Consider the following 21750-nt stretch of genomic DNA (forward strand, 5'->3'; position numbering starts at 1 on the left):
ATTCTGATTTTACTGTTTATTTAGGAGTGTAGTTTTTATTTTCATGATTTTATTCTGTTTGTATTGCATGTTTTTAGTGTGTTATTTGACATTGTTTTAATCCACTGTGGATTGGCTGGGCATGTGACAAATTAGCTGAAAGGGATCACCTGCTAAGGCATGGGTGTGTCCAGAGGTGGCCTATCAGCTGTTTAAAGGACCTGGGCGAGGGTCACCATGACTATAGGCCAGGGCTGCTTCCGGGACGATGGTTCTGGCCCCTATTTGTTTATTTACAGGGCGATGACGCGAGGGGACCCGTGGTGGCATCAAGCATGTGAGCTGGGCTGGGATGTGATGGGCCCAGCGAAGGGACGAGAGGGGGATAGGAGGCTCCTCCTCATCTGCCTGGGACGAGGCAGATGAGCAGGCCGCTCTCCAATTTCCAGAGCGGACTTTTAGCATATTGGGAACAATTTATTGCTTATGTTTTTTAGAAGTGTTTATGTTCTTGCTCCCTGCCCTATAAACTGTTTCTGATCGGACCTACATCTCTGTGCCCTGGGTTTCTGACTCGCTTGCTCCCCCCTTGTATCTAAAGAATCATCCTCCTTCGTAAGACATTTTGGCACAACAGCTTTAGTGTCTACATAAAGTTTGTCAAACCACACTTGTGGGTCATTTCAAGCTTCTCATTTCGGTTCCGTATTGGTTCACTGACCAGCTTTTGTTTTTTGTTTTTGTTTTTTTGTTTTTTATAAACCTCTGTGTTTTTTTGGTTTTAGTTTTTTCTGTTATTAATGTATGGGGAGCAGATCAAGAAAAAGGAAAGAGGGAGCCAAAGAGAAGTCAGAAAGTGTATAGACTTGCTGATGATGTGACGTTACTTCAGTGTCACCAACGGAGGGCAGTAGGTCATACATCTGTCAAACATTCAGACTAAGCTGAAAATGCAAGAGGTGTTGAAACATAGACCTATGAAAACGGAAATGATTATCAATGGGTGAATAGAGAGCAACTCAAATAACTTTCCACTCATTTAAAGCAGTAAAATTGAGCTTTTCTGAGAGAAAATTAATTCAGAATTTTGGAAATATGAAATAAAGCCTCTGTTTTGTTTTTTTGTTGTTGTTTTTTTAGATAGTGGCACTGTTGCTTTGCACTGAGAGAAAAGGTATGAAAATAACATAATTAAATTGTGGAACAAGATAAAATGGAAGGTTGTAGTATAATAATTTGACATGAGTTTGTGGTTCATTTTCAGTCCAGTCCTTGTACCTAAATATTTTCAGAGGAAAACCTTTTTCCTTTTCTTTTTCTTTGTAAATTCGTTAAACTATTTAACAGTGACTGAATCATTCAAGGATAGAAAAGACATCTAACTTGAGGGATGAACCAGTATTGTGTTGACACCTAACAGACTACTTTACAAAGAGTCAACGAGTCAATTTTAAATTGTATCCTGAAGCAGTTTCTAGCTGGAAGCCAGTATCAAAACTATTTCTTCATATCCCTTTAGAACCTATGAAAAACATCAGTAACAAAGTATGATAAGCATCAAATAGCATTTTGAAAACGATATGGAGGTTACCCAAGAATTAATAGCCAGAACCCTGATATATTTCAGCATGTTGCGGAGTTTCTTCTTAAAACAGAGGTGTCAAACTCCAGTCCTCGAGGGCCGGTGTCCTGAAACTTTTAAATGTGTCCCTGCTGCATGTTGGGATTAAATTATTTGAAGTGCCTCAAAAATGCTATGCTTTTTATTAATAAAGTTATATAGTATAGTATTAAGTGGACACAGCCCTGAAAAATAAAGGCATTAGACTATGTGTCCTTGTGGAGCGGAATGCTATAGACTCTCGCTCATGCTTGCCAGGGAGAAAAGTAGATAACAGGGGACCATCTTCAAGTGGAAAGTTACTGAGACACTGCTGTTTAGACTAGAATGAAAGAGCTTCTGTAATAAAACCGTTAGGGGCACACCACCATTTTGAGACCCGCGGCAACGTGTCATGCAGGACGCATCTCCCTTCTAGAAATAATTGTGTAAGAGAATAAAGTGTGAAATGGTCTACTGAGCAGTGTTTTGTCTTCCATCGGATGCCTGTGAGGAATCAAAAGAACTTGAAGTGTTGATATTTAACATGCAACACACCTGAATAAAATTAGTAGGTCATTAGCAAGACTTGACTGCATGCCGAGGTGGCAACCCCTAACCTTACCCTAGTAATTTAAAGTAAATGTAACTGTGTGTAAGTGGTCTCAGTAGAAAGGATGCTATAAAGAAGCCATTCTTAAGGGAAACAGATAGAAACTAGAACTAAGGCGCTTGAACTTGGAAGCTGGGACAAGAATCCACAGCTAACGTGGAGAACGTGACAACAAACAGGGGAAAACTGAAGAATTAAATACACAGGCAGGATAACGAGAGGATGGGGAACAGGTGGGAACACAGCTGGGACAAATGTGACATAATGACACAAAGAAGAGGCATAACTAAATACACTGAACATAGGACACGGACTATCAAAATAAAACAGGAAGCACAACAAATAAGGAGATCCAGACGAAGATATACAAGCTTAACAATGAGAACAGGAGAGAGAGACAAACATGGGAGCATGACTGACCTGGAGAGACAGAGAGGGAACATGGAACACGGAGACACGAGAAACGTGAAACACAGGGACAGAAACTATACCATAAGCAAATAAGCACAAAACACTTAAGAGAAGTAAAATCACAAATGACACTAAATCAAAGAATATTAACACAACTCAAAAACACATGAACACTGGGTCACCAGACCCACAACCATGATACTTCCTCCATCTAGTCATGTCACATGGATGTTACTGGGGTGTAAATGCTCAAAATATCAAGTACATATTCATGTGAAAATAAAAGTTTGAACAGGCCTCTATGCAGGCCTGTGAAAAACTAAGTACAGTCTTATTGCCTAAAAGGTTAAGTAATATCCAGGTAATGCTAATCCATTTTTGGAAAGCTGAATACAGTGTCAATAAACACACTCAGGCCTGATTAGTGGCAGACCTGCTGATTCTCTTAAATAGAAGCAGTATGCCAAACTGAAGCATGCTAAGATCTCAAAAAGCAACAAAACATGCTACAATGTAAAGAAACACCTGAGAAGCATAGTCACTGACATCTATCAGTGTGGAAAGGGTTACAAAGCCATTTTTAATACTTTGAGACTAGATGAACCACAGTGAGAGCCATTATACACAAATGGAGAAAACTTGGAGCAGTGCTGAAGCTTCCCAGGAGTGACCAGCCGACCAATATTACTGTCAGAGCACACTGACCAGGCAGCAGGAGTAAAGATGTCACAAAAGAACCTAGAACAAAATTAAAGAACTCCAAGCTTCACATGTCTCTTTAATGGTCAGAGTTCATGATTCAACAAAATTGGGCTAACTAGCTCTGTGAATTCAAATTAAGATTTAAAAAATTGAGTTATCTTTAAGTTAGTCCACAATATCACTCACCAACCAGCCTCTCATATCTAAACTGAGCTACATGTGATTGAACAGACATATGCCTTTTGATTAAAATGTTCCTCTCTCGGTCACAGTAACATGAACACCCACATTTTGCACATATGGTACATCATTATAAATACAGTTATTGGTTTTCTTCAGCTTTGGGTGTTTGTTGTTGGACTGTAGAATTGGGCTTTGCAGCTCTGTCAACCTGAGCATACACCGTCTCTGGCTGGGGGATGTTTTCAGTCTTAGTCAATTTTTGTCCAGTATGAAACTCCACCAAAGCATAAGTAGATGTTGGAGAATTACATGATTCATGTCCTGAAGGAGTCTGACTTTGAGTCTGGCCTTGAGTGACCTCCTGGAAATAAATCAAAAGTGCTTTGTTAGGAAAATGTAATATTTATCTTACATGTTTATACAATAATAACCCAGGAAGAAAATATCACAAACAGTGATGTCTAAATGTGGCAAGAAGAAGCATAAGTTTGGATCTGTATCAGCAGACTGGATGGAACAGTTGGTGTAGAAAGGAGATGGTGTTGATTTTAGAAAGTAGTTTGTGAAATAGTGTTTGATCATGTATATGGTTGTAGACTTATGAAATTCATAAGTGTGGATTTCAGCTCAGTTTAAAATAAAAGGATTTTTTTCAGAAAAAAGTTTCTCAATAATTTAATTACTCACAATTAAACCATTTGTTCCTACAGCTTGACTAGCAAAGTGGGAGCTTTTTTTCTTCTCTTTGGGTAAAAAAAATATGCTTACCTCAGGAACCGCATATATAGTATTTTCCTGGTTCCCTCTTCTACCTTTACCTGTAAGTCAGGCATAGAAAATATAGGTTGACTTGCTTAAAATTTACATTTTATTTCCTTATTTAGATATTCTACAAGGTGATTTTTTTATTACACAAATAAATGATCTTACTGTAGCCAAACAGAAGTGATATAGTGGACTAATACAATAACATTTATTCCAGATTTTGTATGTTAACTCATGCTAATTACATAGACTTTTGATGCAACCCTGTTCTGTCAGTAGACTGTAAAAAGATCAGTCTGCTTAAAAAAAAGAAGAAAAACTCATCCCTCTTTGCAGTCAAAGTGATTTTCATATTTTTACAGCTTTCATTCAGTGTGAAAAAACATGCCTATAGAAGCTGTCAGAGTCATTAAAAAAAACCAAAAACAGCAGCCATACTATTATAGTGACCACACTGTAACCCCCACATAGTCACAGAGTATACACTGCATATCAATTTAACACTAACTTTTTATCATAGCATATAATGTTATGACCCAAGATCATGTGGGTCATATGTGTGTGCGTGCGTGCGTGCGTGCGTGCGTGTGTGTGTGTGACTCCTCCCACCAGAGGATGGCTGTGGGTTTTTCTTTCTGCTCTCTCTCAGGTGTGGAGATGGGTGTGTCTTAATGGAGACTAGTGCCTGCTGAGTAATTGGATTGATTGGATAATTGGTTGATCAACCAGTACTTAACCACAAGATGACAGCCATCTGGCTCCCTCTCTCCTGATGTCCACCACACAACAATTAGCCTGTGTTTCCGATTGCTACTTTGAGTGTCTCTGATTGATAACTGGTTTATTTGTAAGTATAACTTGATGTGTGTCTGGCGCTAGAACATTACTGTTGTAAATAGCTTTGTGAAGTTGTATTTTTTTGTACCCCTTTCACTGTGAATATATTGTCTGCTGTGGCAGCCTGGTAGGAGGGGAATGCCTTTTTCATTTGACTGAGTCTTACAGTAAAACCTAGATGCACCCCTATAGAAGAGTGTGCCTGGGGGAGAAACGTGACTGTTTATAAGTAACAAAGCCCCAAGATGTTGGCCACAATGGCAGGTCATAACTTCCTCTGTATCATACCCACATTGAAATTAACTGAATGTTGACAAACAGTCTGGGAGCTAATTTTGAAGATGGTCACTGATTTGGTGCTCTTCGCTGAAGTCTGGCAGCAACGCTGAGCTTCAAAAGTCTGGTGTAAAATATCCTATTGAAGCTAAACATGTTAACTAAAACCAGGGAAGTCTATGCTTTAAGATGTACACTGGCACAGCTGAGGACCACCTTCTCCCTTGTCATTCTTCCTTGTGGTCTTTTGACTTTTTCTTTTCTTTCTTTTTTTTCTTTTTTTTCTACAGGGGGTAAAGGAAAATAATTTCCTTCTGGGCAATTCCACCATCTTTGTTTGACCATTTCCATGGATTTATTATTATTGTTGTTATTATTAATAATAATATTATTTACTTAATATTATTATTTATTTATTTATTTTTTAAATCTCCCATTTCAGAGTGAATGAACACAGTTATAAACAGATTCACGCAGAACAGACATAAAGCAGATGTTTACTGTTGCACCAAGTATAATTTAATCTGGACTTCTCTTGTCAATGTGTATGTGTATTTGTATAAAGGGTGTGCTTGAATGCAAAATATAATTTGTGTAGCTTAAGTATAAACAACAACAAAAAACATTGAAACTTACATTTCATGATGACACAAAGTGTAATGGAGAGAGTCAAAAAGAAGAGAACAGAAGTTGAAGCTGCAATTATGGTGGCTCCACTGGAATCTGTAATGAAAGAAAAATATTACACCACAAAAAATCTGAACGGTACAGTACTAGGATATCTATGCACCCCCCCCCCCCCCCCCCCCCCCGATTTATTACGGCAACAAATATTTTACTGATCACAGCAGTATTGCATGTGACAGTTTGCTTACACACGTTCTTTAAAAATGAAATACGGGTTTGGTTTTTTTTTTTGACAACTATTCACAATCATTTGAGTCAATGCCACCAAGTACGTTTCATTGGATTGGATTATGGGAGCTACAAAATCCAAAGGTATATAGTCAGACATGGGGAGAACACGCAAACACCACAAAGCAAGTCTTTTAAAAAGTGGTTATTTCAGTGTTTCATTCATTAATAATTTCTCAATATTTTCTCACCTGTCTTTATGTCACAGTAAGATTTGAGCACCTTCATGGTCTGATTCCAGCTCACTTGGTTGCTGTGATTACAGAAAATGGTGTCTTGATGCAGGTAAACTTTTAGAGAGGAAACATTTCCTGTGGTATTCAAATTTTTTTTGTCTGCATGAGAGCAGTGTTGGGCATCACACCTAAAACTACTGCTAATGTTATAGTCCACTGTGCTGCAGGTCACAGTCAGGTTACAGGAGTCTGAGTTGTTGGACACAAGGTGCACTGTCAGGTCAGCAGGAGTCACTGGATCTGAGAACCAAGAGATGTGAAAGCATTAAAAACAGGTCTATGATGTGTGAACATTTCTAAACAATTAGAAGAGAAACCTACCTTGGACTATGACCTTGTATTCAGCAACCTTTTTGTCGCTTTGCACAGACACAATTGCAGTATAATCTCCACTGTCACTGTGTTGTACATTCTTTAATAGCAAAGAGTAACTTGGTCCAAACGACTCAACCCTTCCTTTATAATTGTCAGACACGTCTGGTTCACTATTTAAAACATGTTTTACAATATTTGCATTGGAATTAAATTTCCAGGAAAAACCATCTGTCTGTTTTACAAGTTTAAATGGTTCCTTTACATCCAAGTGTAAGTCCTTTCCATGCAGCGCAAACACATGTTGGAGCCCTAAAAGAACAGAAAGACAAAAAACACGTCAGTGCTGGCTGTGTGGCAGGCATCCATGTAAAGGGAAAAACATTTCATCACTCATCCAAGACAGAAGCAGTCACTTGTGAAAAACACTCTTTTTTTTTTTTATACTTGTGTTAAGTTTTGTATAGAATACAAAATAAAATAAAATTACATAAAATTCAGTCTCTAGTTAAATGTGAAAGAAACAGCCACAGCACCATTAATAAGATAACTGACGTCGTTTTGCTAGCTGGTCTGCATTTTTCCTCTTTGGTGCAACTGAAATAATTTTTATTTATAAATTTTAAGGGTAATTAATATTTTGTTTTTGTTTATCTTCTGTGGTCTGTGAGAAGACGGTCTCTGTGGGGATGGGGTCTTGGTGGGCATTTCACAAGGACAAAAGCAGCTGAGAGATATGCAAGACTGCCTCTCTGCTTCCTGGTCTCAATCCTGGATAGATGTGTTTTAGATGGTTTGATACATTCATTCATATCTCTATAAATAATAGAATTTGACGTCACTGCCACGCGACGACGGTTGTCCCAATTCAAAGTGTACTTCAAATGCATACTCCAAATACGATTTTCCCCAAAAATCAAGTGTGGTCCGGTGCACGCTTCGTGGTCACATATATCCAACAATTCATAGCGCAGCGGTGGGTGTGGATAATTTTGCCACAAAGTACGGCAGAAGGGAGCGGCCGAAGAGTGAACTGTCAAAAGTAAGTACCGAATATAATGTCACTTATTTATGTGCGAATGTTTAATAATGAAGAACATTAAAACATTGCTGTTGGCCACATGTCGGCAAAGCTGTGTGACATTAGTGATGTTTGTACTTTCAGCGTTAACTTGGTTTTAAAGCCTCTACATATATATATATAGTCGACCTTAATCTTACAGAGAATGTGATGATTTTATGGATAATTAAAGTCATTCATATATCCACAAACACAACAAGCTGAAAGTCAGTGATGCTGCTCGGTTTGCAGTCCTGAATATCACGGCACAAGCAGGATCCACTGCACTGTTAATGTTAGCTATGTTATATTGCTGCCTCTGTTCGGTGGTGTCGAGCCAAATGGACTTTAACATGTGTTTGAACGAGTTGACGGTTCACTCGTTAAGCTGAAAGAAAGATGCTTTAATCACAGGAGTCACACATGTGTCCACTGTACCATCTGGGAACTCTTCTTGTTTAGCACTCGTAATAACACAAACACTAAATCCTCCTGTTTTGTAGCAGTGTATACACCTGAGACTGTCACCTGTCTGTCTGTCCTGCACTCGCTCTCTGTTTCTTTCTCTCTGATTGTGGAATAAAAGTATGAACATGTGTTTATAAGTTACACTTGTGTTTTTATCCTGCAGCTTATCACACATTTGATTTCCATGTGTGACAACTGCAAGTGTCCAGAGTGAGGACAGACTGAGGGACCCACTGCTGCACATCATCTGTGAGGCTTTGCACCCCTGATGATCCACCAGGACAAACTCAGCAGTGTGTGAGGAAGAGGAGGAGGAAGAGCCAGCAGCAGCTGACAGATGGAGAGAATAGACAGACTGTTCCCTGTTTGTGAAGGACTGCTAGAAAAGTTTAAAATAACTAACTGTCTGTCCTGAATCAGTCTTATTAGGTAATGTTCAAATAATTTGATCATCCCAGTGTTTCCAGTGTGGGAGAAAGTACTCAGGGCCTTCAAGTTACACACTATGAAAGGCAGAAACAAGTTTAATGTTCAGAAACCTAAAGTATGTATGAGCAGCAGAATGGAGCTAAAATAAATGTTTGTTTCAGTTCTATGAAGCTTTGAGTATTTTGGATCAGTAGCACTGCTGTGTTTGTTGCATCATATTGCTGTAATTGTTTATATGCTTTATATATTCTGAGGTAAGTTGATCTATAGTGTTACATCATATTCTATAAGGATGTTATGTGTTTGTATACTTTCTGCCCAGTTTGATCCATTTAGCAGAAGCCAGCCTGTTTAAGGCTCTGATGTCTATTCTGTATGACTTAAAGCAGTTATTGTCACGGATTGCCGGGGAAGCCGTGTGCCCTCCAGCGGAGACATGAGACGAAAACCGGAGCGGTCCTTCGGACCCTCCAGCGGAGACAGGAGACGAAGGCCGGAGCGGTCCCTCGGACCCTCCAGCGGAGACAGGAGACGAAGGCCGGAGCGGTCCCTCGGACCCTCCAGCGGAGACTAGAGACAAAGGCCGGAGCGGTCCCTCGGACCCTCCAGCGGAGACTAGAGACAAAGGCCGGAGCGGTCCCTCGGACCCTCCAGCAGAAGTCAACACTAAGCCAGCAGTCATGGAGTCTTCTGGCAAACACGAAGGCAACTGGCAATGCACTGAGCACTGGCTCTGCCCAGGCAACGCTGACATGGTGCAGTTCTCAGGTGGCTGCATAGACTTCAGGGGTCCAGAATCAGCTGGGGACTGAGATCTAGCCTCTGGGGAAGCCCTGGAGCGGCAAACTGTGCCAATGGCGGCTGAACCGCGAAAAGCCCCTTGAGGTGATATTAGACTTTCTCCCTGCATGGAGTGAATGAGTGAAACCGGCGATACTGGAGCCGGAGCTACTGGGGCCTGCGCTACAGGCGGCACTGGAGCTACTGGGGCCTGCGCTACAGGCGGCACTGGAGCTACTGGGGCCTGCGCTACAGGCGGCACTGGAGCTACTGGGGCCTGCGCTACAGGCGGCACTGGAGCTACTGGGGCCTGCGCTACAGGCGGCACTGGAGCTGCTGGGGCCTGCGCTACAGGCGGCACTGGAGCTGCTGGGGCCTGCGCTACAGGCGGCACTGGAGCTGCTGGGGCCTGCGCTACAGGCGGCACTGGAGCTGCTGGGGCCTGCGCTACAGGCGGCACTGGAGCTGCTGGGGCCTGCGCTACAGGCGGCACTGGAAGGGACACGGGTGGCTCTGGGGCCTGTGCTACAGGCGGCACTGGAAGGGACACGGGTGGCTCTGGGGCCTGAACTGAAAGGGACACGGGAGACTGAACTGAAAGGGACACGGGAGACTGAACTGAAAGGGACACGGGAGACTGAGCTGAGGGGGACACGGGAGACTGAGCTGAGGGGGACACGGGAGACTGAGCTGAGGGGGACACGGGAGACTGAGCTGAGGGGGACACTGGAAACTGAGCTGAGGGGGACACTGGAAACTGAGCTGAGGGTGGCTGCGAGGGAGCTAACTGAGCTGAGGGTGGCTGCGAGGGAGCTAACTGAGCTGAGGGTGGCTGCGAGGGAGCTAACTGAACTGAGGGTGGCTGCGAGGGAGCTAACTGAACTGAGGGTAGCTGCGGGGGAGCTAACTGAGCTGGGAGTAGCTGCACAGGCGATACGCAGCTCGCGTTGACATCCGCCACACAAAACACAGCCCCTGAATGAACAGTCACGTTGTCTGGAAAAGACACAGAGTCCTCACTCACCACAGCCGGTAAATTAGAAGTCCGAACGTCCGGCTGTGGGGTGGCGCGTCGGCGGCGCATCGGCGTTTCCTCCCCGCAGACGGCTCCGACAGGCCGGGCAAGATCACATCCGGCGAGTCGGGCAGCGAGGCAGGAGTGGCTGAGAGAAGGTGAGGTGTGTGCTGGAGAAAAGCCTGCATGGTCGGAGGAAGCGATTTTAGAAGCCATGGCAGGCCGGAAAAGAGCCGTTGTAGCCGGCTTTCGACGGTGCGGCGAAGCTCCTCTGGAGGGTTTTCAAGCCACAGCCCGAGGAGAATCTCCACGTTATATGTAACGTCGTCCTGGAGCTCCTCGGACGGATTTACTGCTGCTGGGTCCATGGTGGCTGGTTCGTACTGTCACGGATTGCCGGGGCAAGCCGTGTGGAATGTAGGAAGGACCCAAAAGGCAGCAGCTCTGGTGCAGGTGAGTGTTTATTAACAGGGGTGGGTAAGTACAAACAGCGGTGGCGACAAAACATGAAACTGGAAACCTAAACTGGGTAAACTAATAAGACAAACCAGAACGAGGATGCAGGGAGGTCCGGAGAAATACATATGGGAAAACGCAGGGAGACCAAGGGGAAACAACACAGACGAACCAGCAATTACTAAGACAGAAAATACAACTTAAATACACTCAGAGAACACAGGGAGAATACACACAGGTGGGAAACACAGCTGGGAGTGATTAACATAACGAGACTAGGGAGGCAAACTGAAAACACTCACATAAGACGCAGACCTTCACAATAAAACAGGAACACACGGGCAGAACAGAGTAAACACTAAACAAAGGAAGAACAGAACCAAAATCGAAGAGAAAACACAAAATGCTGGGTCAAAAGGACCCAGGATCATGACAGTTATGACATGGTCTGATTTTCTCACCCAATAAAGGAATATTTAATATATCAGTCTACTCTTCATTCTATCAGAAACAGTTTTCACAGCTCGTACATTTTCCTTTTTACACATATATGTAAGCATTGAGCCAAATGTAATGATGCCAACATATTAAACGAACAATATTTGTCTCTTGTGTATAATACATCTCTATATACACCTTTGAGTGAAGATTTAAGGTGATAGGAAATATAAATAACTGCAACTTGGTCTCAGCCTCAGATACTCAACTACTCAAAGTGATGTCATGACAAAAATGAATGACCAACAAGACATTTTTTCTCCTTCATTTCTGTCACACAAAGCTGTATGTAACGTTTCTCGCGGTTAGGATCATGGTTGCAAGGCAACCTGAACAGCGCGACGCAGGCTAGACCGTCCCATTTCACAAGCCTCTCACTTCCGCACTTCTCGTACTTATAGTACTTATAGTACGTAGTATGCGTAGTGCGTGTACTTCAAGCGTGCAGACCCTGAATTGGGACACAGCCTTAGTCTCCTTCTGTGCTTTGTTGTGTCCTTCTTTGCAGTATGTTCTAGAGATGACACGATACCACTTTTTTATGTCCGATATCAAATCCAATGTCATAAATTTGGATATCTGTCGATACCGATATGAATCCGATATAGTCTGTTTTATAATCAATAAAACAGTTTTTAATGTCTTTGGTCTTCAGTAACCCAGTAATCCACTCATTTAAAAAAAATGACTCCCTTGTTTCATCTATGAGTTATTGCTAAAATAAGAAACATCTTGGGTCAATTTCACACGCTCCTGCACACCAAATCTGGAACTACTGTCCATCATGTGTCGTCCTTTTTATCTACCTCGGGAATTTACATCGGTCATTGTAAGTGCCGTTTATATTCCACCACAAGCGGACACGGTCACCGCCTTATGCGAGCTGCATGAGGCACTCACACAGCACCAGACACAACACCGGGACGCTGCGCTTATTGTGACGGGGGACTTTAATAGCGCCAACCTCAAACGCGCAGCGCCGAACTTTTATCAACACATCACCTGCCCCACCAGGGGTGAAAGGACACTGGACCACTGCTACACTACGGTCAAGGACGGCTACAAGGCACAATCCCGCCCCCCGTTTGGCAAGTCTGATCACGCCGCCATCTTCCTCATGCCAAAATACAAACAAAGGCTGAAACAGGAAGTTCCGGTTCAGAGGAAGGTCGCGCACTGGACGGATCAATCGGTGGCCGCGTTACAGGACGCACTCGATGACGCAGACTGGGGCATGTTCAGAAACAGCTCCGACGATGACGTCAACGTGTTTACGGAAGCGGTTGTGGGATTCATCGGGAAACTAGCGGATGATACCGTGGAGACAAAGACTATCACAACGTTTCCCAACCAGAAGCCGTGGGTGGATAAAACCATCCGCGACGCTCTGAGATCCCGCACCGCTGCCTACAACACGGGACTCATGACGGGGGACATGGACCCGTACAAAGCCGCGTCATATAACGTGCGGAGGGCGGTGAAAGAGGCGAAGCAGCGCTACGGGAGGAAACTAGAGTCACAACTCCAACAGAGTGACTCTAGGAGCCTGTGGCGGGGACTAAGGACAATAACGGACTATAAAGCACCAACAACCGGTATGACGAACGCGGCCGTGACTCTGGCAGACGAGCTGAACACTTTCTATGCTCGCTTCGAGGCTGCAGCTAAGGTCTCCAACAATGCTAGTGTTAGCGGCGCTAACGGCTGCAGACAGGAAGATACTGCCAGCACCGGAAACGTGCTCGTCATCTCCGAGCATGAAGTAAGGAGAGCCTTCAAGAGAGTGAACACCAGGAAAGCAGCAGGACCAGACGGCATCCCAGGTCGTATCCTAAGAGACTGCGCATACCAGCTAGCTCCTGTGTTCACTGAGATATTCAACATCTCTTTATCTCAGTCGGTGATCCCCACATGCTTCAAAGAGTCCATCATTGTTCCTGTCCCGAAGAAACCCCACCCTGCTTCTCTCAATGACTATCGCCCTGTAGCCCTCACCTCAGTAGTGATGAAGTGCTTTGAACGCCTGGTCAGAGACTTCATCATTTCTTCACTACCAGACACACTGGACCCACTACAGTTCGCTTACCATCCAAATCGTTCCACAGACGATGCCATCTCTCATCTCCTCCACACATCACTCACTCACTTGGACACTAGAAGGGGGAATTATGTTAAAATGCTCTTCATAGACTACAGCTCTGCATTTAACACCATAATTCCCTCCACACTCACCACCAAGCTGGAGCATCTGGGACTCAGCTCATCTATGTGTCAGTGGATCTCCAACTTCCTAACTGGCAGACCACAGGCAGTAAGGGTGGGCGGACATGTCTCAGCCTCCACCACTCTCAGCACTGGAGCCCCCCAGGGGTGTGTTCTGAGCCCCCTGCTGTACTCTTTGTACACATATGACTGTGTGGCCACTACCAGCTCCACCACCATCATCAAGTTTGCTGACGACACCGTCGTGGTGGGCCTGATCTCTGATATCAACGAGACGGCCTACCTGAAGGAGATTAGGAATCTGGAGAACTGGTGCCAGAGGAACAACCTCCTTCTAAACGTCAGTAAGACAAAGGAGCTGATAGTGGACTTCAGCACTAAGCAGGAGAGGAACTACCAGACCCCCGTCATCAACGAGTGCCCAGTGGAGAGAGTGGACAGCTTCAAATACCTCGGAGTTCACATCACGCAGGACCTGTCATGGTCCTGTCACATCAACACCGTGGTGAAAAAGGCCCAACAGCGTCTCTACCACCTCAGACGCTTGAGAGACTTCCAACTGCCCTGCAAGGTGCTCAGGAACTTTTACTCCTGCACCATAGAGAGCATCCTGGCGGGAAACATCTTAACCTGGTTCGGGAACAGCACCATGCAGGACAGACGAGCTCTACAGAGGGTTGTGCGGTCAGCTGAGCGCACCATCCGCTCCGAGCTCCCTGACCTGCACTCAATCTACAGCAGGCGGTGCTGGACCAAGGCCAGGAAGATCGTGAAGGACCTCAGCCATCCCAACAACAGACTGTTCTCTCTGCTGAGGTCAGGAAAGCGATTCCGCTCCCTGAAGACCAACACAGAGAGACTGAGGAGGAGCTTCTTCCCGCAGGCGATACGGTCTCTCAATCACACCACCACACAGTACTGACCCACACATATGGTTCTTACACACACACTGGACTTTCTGGACTTTGGTTTTGCACAACACTGGTCACTATATTCTTCATTTCCGGTTAATACTTGTACAGCTGCTGTTATTGTGTATATATTTATTTATATTTAGATTTCTTCATACATTCTTATATAGTTCTATATTGTGTATTGTGTATTTTGTTGTACAGTTATTTTATTTTCAACTTTAATTTATATATTTATCTTTATCTTATTCTTCCCAGTTAAATTTACCCTTCATTCTAATTTGTGTTGTACAGTTATTTCATTTTTAACCTTAATTTATATTTTATTCCTTCCTAGTTAAATTTACCCTTTTTAATTTTTCATATTTATTTCCTATCTTATTCATAGCCTTTCCTTTTTTGTTTTCTTTAGGTCACGAGCAGTTGTCCAAGCATTTCACTACATATCGTACTGTGTATGACTGTGTACGTGACAAATAAAATTTGAATTTTGAAAATTTGAATTTGAAATAGACCATTTTGCTTAGGGAAAGTTCCTAAATGAGTGAAGTTACCTGAGTACCTGTGTGGTGGACATAATAAGAATTGAACTGTTCAATTGCTAAGAAAATGAACTTCAGTGCTTTCTTTATTCATTTATTACTTTAGCAAAGGATGCACTGCGATCATCCTTTATGAAATAAGAGGAGAAAATGCCGTCACATAGTTGATAATGACAGACCAGCTGAGCATTCATGAAAACAAATGATTGGACGGTGACACAAAGTACACAGATTATTCAATCATAACTATAACTCTAATTCAGTTTAATTCCATAACTTGCTAAATGCTATGAATTTTTAATAAAAAATGTTAAATTAACACTGCGGTAATAAAATCTGGTTTTTGTCCAGTTGTTTTCTTGCACTTTTATGTAAGATCTTTAAAATGAGATTATGATAAACAATAAATTATCAAAGTGTATTTAAGGCTCAGTATAATTCAGTTTGCATCATTTTAAATGCATTTTTGCTTCAGGTTAGCTGAGATAAGTGATGGATCAAGAGAAGATTGAGACAAAAGTTACTGAATAAAACTCCAGCAGACCCAATAAGGATGCATGAGGGAGAGCGCTCTCTCTGAAAACAGTGCAGTAATTCAGATCAACATAGAATCATTATGTTTTTAAAATGAAAGGTAAACCCTTCTTAGCACTGAGCACTAAGACTCTGGTGGAGCTCAGTATTTGTCCTGAGTAGAGCAGCATTATTACAAACTAAGCCACCATAGAAACCTAACAAGCTGACCTGTGTAGCACAAAAAATTATTTAGCGTCAGCTAATGAGCCTGCTGTGTATTAATGAAGATATTATTACTGTGCCTGTCTGACTGGTTATAAGTTGGTGGCATAAAAATAAAAAGACCATCTTCTAACAGTCATGGCAGCAAACGTACAGCTGACTCCACTCTAATAATTCTAAATATTTTTTCAAACAGGGCAGCACGGTGGTTAGCACTGTTGCCGCACAGCAAGAAGGTCCTGAGTTCAATTCCACCATCAGGCCGGGGTCTTTCTGTGTGGAGTTTGCACGTTCTTCCCGTGTACTCAGGCTTCCTCCCACAGTCCAATGACATGCAGTTAGTGGGGAAAGGGTAATTGGTTAATCTCAATTGCCCATGAGTGCCTCTATGTGTTAGCCCTGCGACACCCCGCCTCTCGCCCTATGACAGCTGGGATAAGCTCCAGCGCCCTCCGCGACCCTGAACAGGATACGCGGAATCGAATGAATGGATGGATTTTTTTTCAAACAGTACAGGAGGAACGGCAACATACCGGCTATTATATTAAGGTTTGTAAATCGAAAGCACAAGATTACGCTGCTGAAACAAGGAAGAAAATTAAAAGGATCTAATGTCTTTATCAATGAACATCTAACCAAACACAACGCTGAAATAGCCAAAAAAGCGCGACACCTTAAGAAGCTGGGAAAAATCCAAGGCACTTGGACGACGAACTGCAAAATATTCATTAAACTAAACGGATCACCAGAGGAAGCCAAAGTTCTGACCATTAAAAATATGGCGGATCTCGAAAAATATCAGTGAGCAACACGATCTGGACGGCAAACAAGGTAACAGACAACCACACACTCACTTATGACACACACTGGAAGGAAGAACTCAGATACATCTGGAAGAATCAGCTGCATCAGTCAGACAGTTGCAGAATATGATCAATTGGAACTGAAAACATTTAACTATATGGATCACAATACACACGACTTGGAATATGAAATAGATCCAGACAACAACTTTTTCTCATCTAACAATAACAATTGCTGCTACTATACAAATAAAGACTACAATCAGAGGATTAAAACTGAGAATAAATTATCAATTATCCACTTTAACTGTAGAAGTCTCTATGCTAATTTTAGTCATATCAAAGAATATCTTAACCAGTTTTCACATCCATTTAGTGTCATTGCCTTATCAGAAACTTGGATCAATATGGAAAAAGGAACAGACTTTGAACTGGAGGGTTATGAATTCACATTTATAACTAGGCGAAACAAAGGAGGAGGAGGAGTGGCCTTGTATGTGGACAAATCCTTGAAATTTAATGTGGTGGAAAAGATGACGATGGTGATTGATAATGTACTAGAATGTATTACAGTTGAAATTTGTAAAGAAAAAAGTAAAAATGTAATCATTAGCTGTATATACAGAGCTCCAGGTAGTAGTATTGAGACATTTAAAGACTGGATAGAAGAAACATTTATTGAAATAGCTCGCAAAAAAGTTTTCATTTGTGGAGACTTCAATATTGATTTGCTAAACCCAAATAAACATAAAACCACTGAGGAATTTATAAACACAATGCACTGTATGAATCTATTCCCTAAAATTACTAGACCTACCAGGATTACATCACATTGTGCAACTCTCATAGACAACATTTTTGCAAATGACATTGAAAATAAGACTGTAAGTGGACTCCTGATTAACGACATAAGTGACCATCTTCCAATTTTTACAATCTATGATAGGAATTACAAGATCAATAAAATGGACAGTAAAAAAGAGTACAGATGAGTAAGAACAGAAGAAAGAATGAATGCATTTAAAAAAGATTTATTGAAGGAAAACTGGGGTGAAGTATATCAGGAACAGGACGTTAATAGTGCTTATAATAAATTCCTTAGAATATTTACATTACTGTACAATACCAACTGTCCAATAAAGCAATATAGTAGGAAACAGAAATATATGGACTGTCCATGGATAACAAAAGGTCTGCAAAATGCATGTATAAAGAAAAATGCTCTATACAGAGAGTTCTTAAGAACGAGAACTAAAGATGCTGAAATCAGATACAAAAGATATAAAAATAGGTTAACTAATATACTTAGATTTAGTAAAAAGGAATACTATAAGAAGCAATTAGATATAAATAGAAATAATAATAAAAGATTATGGGAAATCCTGAACAGTGTTATAAAATGTGGGACTGGACAAAAGAACTATCCCAAGTATTTCATTTGTAATGACCATGAAGAATACAATATGGATGTTGTGGCAAATAGTCTCAATGAATTCTTTGTAACTGCTGGACCAAATTTAGCAAGAACAATCACTCATCCTGGGAAAGCACAGGAAAAACCCGATACACTGATTGACAGAAATCCATATTCTATGTTTCTCACAGCCGTTGATGAAAATGAAGTTCTTGAAATTGTCAAAAAATGTAAAAATCACAAATCTTTGGATTGTAATGATATTGATATGATAGTGGTTAAAAGAGTCATTGAGGCTATTATAAAACCATTTACATACATCTGTAATTTATCATTTCAAACTGGTCGATTTCCAGACAGAATGAAAATAGCAAAAGTTATACCTCTATACAAATCTGGAAACAAACACCATTTCACAAACTACAGGCCTGTCTCTTTACTACCTCAATTCTCAAAAGTTCTTGAAAAACTGTTTAAAAACAGACTGGAAAAATTTATAGATAAACATAAACTACTCACTGAGAGTCAGTACGGATTCAGATCAAGCAGATCAACATCATCGGCACTATTAGATTCAATAGAATACATCACAAATTCCATAGACAAAAAGCAATATGTGGCTGGGTTATTCATAGACTTGACAAAGGCATTTGACACTATAGATCATGATATATTAATAAGAAAACTGGAACGTTATGGTGTCAGAGGGGTAGTTTTAGATTGGGTCCGGAGTTATTTAAGTGACAGAAAGCAGTTTGTGAAAATAAATGGTGGTTGCTCCTTATGTATGGACATTGCTTGTGGTGTACCCCAAGGGTCAGTTTTGGGTCCAAAATTCTTCAACTTGTACATTAACGACATCTGTAAAGTGTCCAAAGTATTAAAAATGGTTCTCTTTGCTGACGATACAAACATTTTTTGCTCTGGTGATGATCTGCAGAATTTATTGGAGGATATGACTAATGAAATAAGTAAAGTGAAGTTCTGGCTTGATAAAAACAAATTATCATTAAATTTGAATAAATCTAAACTTATGTTATTTGGAAATAGTAGTTTAAATACAAATGCAAAGATTCAAATAAATGGTGTTGATATTGAAAGAGTCAGTGAAAATAAATTTCTGGGGGTAATAATAGATGAAAAACTTAACTGGAGAGCTCACGTAAGATATATTCATTCCAAAGTATCACGAAGCATTGCAGTACTAAACAAGGCAAAACAGGTATTCGACAGAACATCACTTCATATTCTCTACTGTTTACTGGTTTCACCATACTTAAGCTATTGTGCAGAGGTCTGGGGCAATAACTATAAAACCACATTACATTCACTTTTTACTCTTCAAAAGAAAGCAATTCGAATCATCCACAATGCAGGTTATAGGGAACATACAAACTCACTATTTTTGCAGTCTGAAATATTGAAAATTGACGATATAGTGAAATTCCAAACAGCACAAATTCTATTCAAAGCAAAAAATAAAGAACTGCCAGGTAATATTCAGAGTATGTTTTTTTTGAAAGAAGGAAGTTATAATTTAAGGGGTTTTTGTAACTTCAAAACAATGAAGGTACGTACTACAAGAAAAGGCTTTTGTGTTTCTGTTCAAGGAGTGAAACTATGGAACAAACTGAATATGGAATTAAAGCAATGTCCAAACATAAAACTGTTCAAAAAGAGTTATAAAAATATGATCTTCTCGATCTATAAAGAAAAGGAAAATATTTAAATTAAGTGAATGTCTCTATTTAAAAACAAACAAACAAAAAATTCATGATGTGATATTATAGTATATAGTATATCAGAAATCTGTTCACTATTTTTATTACAAATTATATCAGTAAGGAAGCTGACTAAATATTCACTGATAATTTATGGGACAGGGGTGGGATTAAATAAGTGTATACTTCTTCCCACTCCCTTTCAACATGTAAATTAATCAGAATGTTTTTTTGTATGTAATTTGTATAGTATATTTTTTTTCTCTCATTTCTTTTCTAAATGTACTTGTATATTGTTCACATGTTGAAATAAATTACCAATCAATCAATCAATCAAAGGAAATACCGAAATGTGCAGAAGAAAAAAAGGTATTTCCAACTCTGGTTTCCTCATTGGGTTTTTGCTGTGCAGCAGAAGAAATTCATTTGACACACAGATAAATATAATATACATATAATATGCACAACATACAGACATACAGATACTGATATGAAACAGAAAAGATTATTTTAATTTTACTTTTGTCATTATTTTATATTTATAGTATTTTATGTATCTATAACCTACAGAGTTATGGTTCTTTTGTGTTGCTTCGTCCTATTTTAAAGTACATACCACATTTTGATCATTGTACCCTTTCAAAGCAATGTTAATACTGAGTAGATTATCCTTGTAAAGCGGTATTGATATGTTATTGCCCCCCAATGCCCCATGACTAATGTGAGCAGATACTCACACTACTAAATGAACATCTCAGTAAAAACTGCATTTAACTGCATAATATTACATTTTATCAGCGTCATGACTAAAATAAAGGCATTACTGAAAACAGCATTTTTGTCATTTGATTTGTATTGCTAAAAGGTCTTTAAAAATAACAATGCATTAGCTGTGAAAAAAAGAGCAAGTTCTTACCTTGTACTTCTATTATGTAGAGCAAAGAAAAAGCAAACAGGACTACACCACGAGTCATGATTCTCTCAACTGAGCAATGAAGGAAGTAGCATAACGCTTTGAAAACCTGTTTCCTGTTAGCTTCTCTTTTGTTTTCAATCATTTTAGTTACGTACATCAGATGCCAGAAATGCGATTTATTATTGCCTGTATATGGACTAATAAACTAATTAAAATAAGAGCATATATTTCATATCTAAACACATAGTTGGCAGACTCACAACAGGCTGTGAATAAAATATTATAAAACATATTTTTCATCCTATTCAGATCCATTAAGCCTATGGATCACTTCATTTCTAACTATTACAATTCCACATTCTCACATTTCAGTACTCACCTGTGATGTATTCATCCTACTGTTCCACTTTTTGTCTGTGATTTCTACACTAAAATAAAATATGGGGATTCAAGAAAGTTATCATGGAAGTGTTCAGTGAACAGTAGGCTACAAGTTTTCTCATAAAGGCAAGTTCCTTTAATGTTTGTGCATATCTGGACACATTAACATTATTAAAGCTAGAGAGACATAACAGTTTGATTTGTTAAATAATTAAGCATCTGTTTTTAACACTAACAATTTTCAGTGTTTGAGTGCTTTTAGTAGACTCAAAATTTAACACACATTCACCTTAACCTTTCAAGGTGCAAATTTACATCACATACATAAAGTGCTATGTTCTGAAGCAGCAACAGCAGTCACGCACGACAGAAATCATGAAATACAAACACCATTACCAACATACAGGTCATACTGAACGTAAAATGTATCATCTTTGTCTACTTTTCAGTTGTAGTGCTACATTTAATTGAACTATTACAGTACATGTTTGGGTTTTTACCAGGAAATATAAAATATATTACTCATTTAGAGGAAATCGGGGGTAGGGAGGGGTTGCAGGAGGCAG

The 21750-nt window shown here is 40.5% G+C and overlaps 1 protein-coding gene across 1 annotated transcript; it reads right to left on the reverse strand.

Annotated features, from left to right (window-relative positions):
- Positions 1-3531: 3531 nt before the first annotated feature.
- On the reverse strand, positions 3532-20861 carry LOC146613051 (uncharacterized). Its single transcript, XM_085377728.1, has 6 exons — positions 20804-20861; positions 6839-7141; positions 6473-6757; positions 6003-6089; positions 4257-4306; positions 3532-3849 (listed from the first exon to the last, which is right to left on the reverse strand). Exons 1-6 carry the CDS (start codon positions 20859-20861, stop codon positions 3628-3630), a joined length of 1005 nt encoding a protein of 334 aa, XP_085233854.1. The 3' UTR covers positions 3532-3627.
- Positions 20862-21750: the final 889 nt, after the last annotated feature.

This window comes from Diplotaxodon limnothrissa, linkage group LG18 (genome assembly GCF_057381915.1).
Source record: "Diplotaxodon limnothrissa isolate DT_005_m linkage group LG18, D_limnothrissa_male_GT1.1, whole genome shotgun sequence".
Classification (NCBI taxonomy): domain Eukaryota; kingdom Metazoa; phylum Chordata; class Actinopteri; order Cichliformes; family Cichlidae; genus Diplotaxodon; species Diplotaxodon limnothrissa.

Bases quoted from the DNA above. Each gene is read 5' to 3' on its own strand.
- LOC146613051 (XM_085377728.1), bottom strand. From the start codon at position 20,861: ATGACTCGTGGTGTAGTCCTGTTTGCTTTTTCTTTGCTCTACATAATA. The intron at 7,142-20,803 runs GTAAGAACTTGC...CTGTTCTTTTAG, and splicing joins CTACATAATAGAAGTACAAG to GGCTCCAACATGTGTTTGCG. The intron at 4,307-6,002 runs GTAAGTTTCAAT...CCTGACTTACAG, and splicing joins ACTTTGTGTCATCATGAAAT to GTAAAGGTAGAAGAGGGAAC.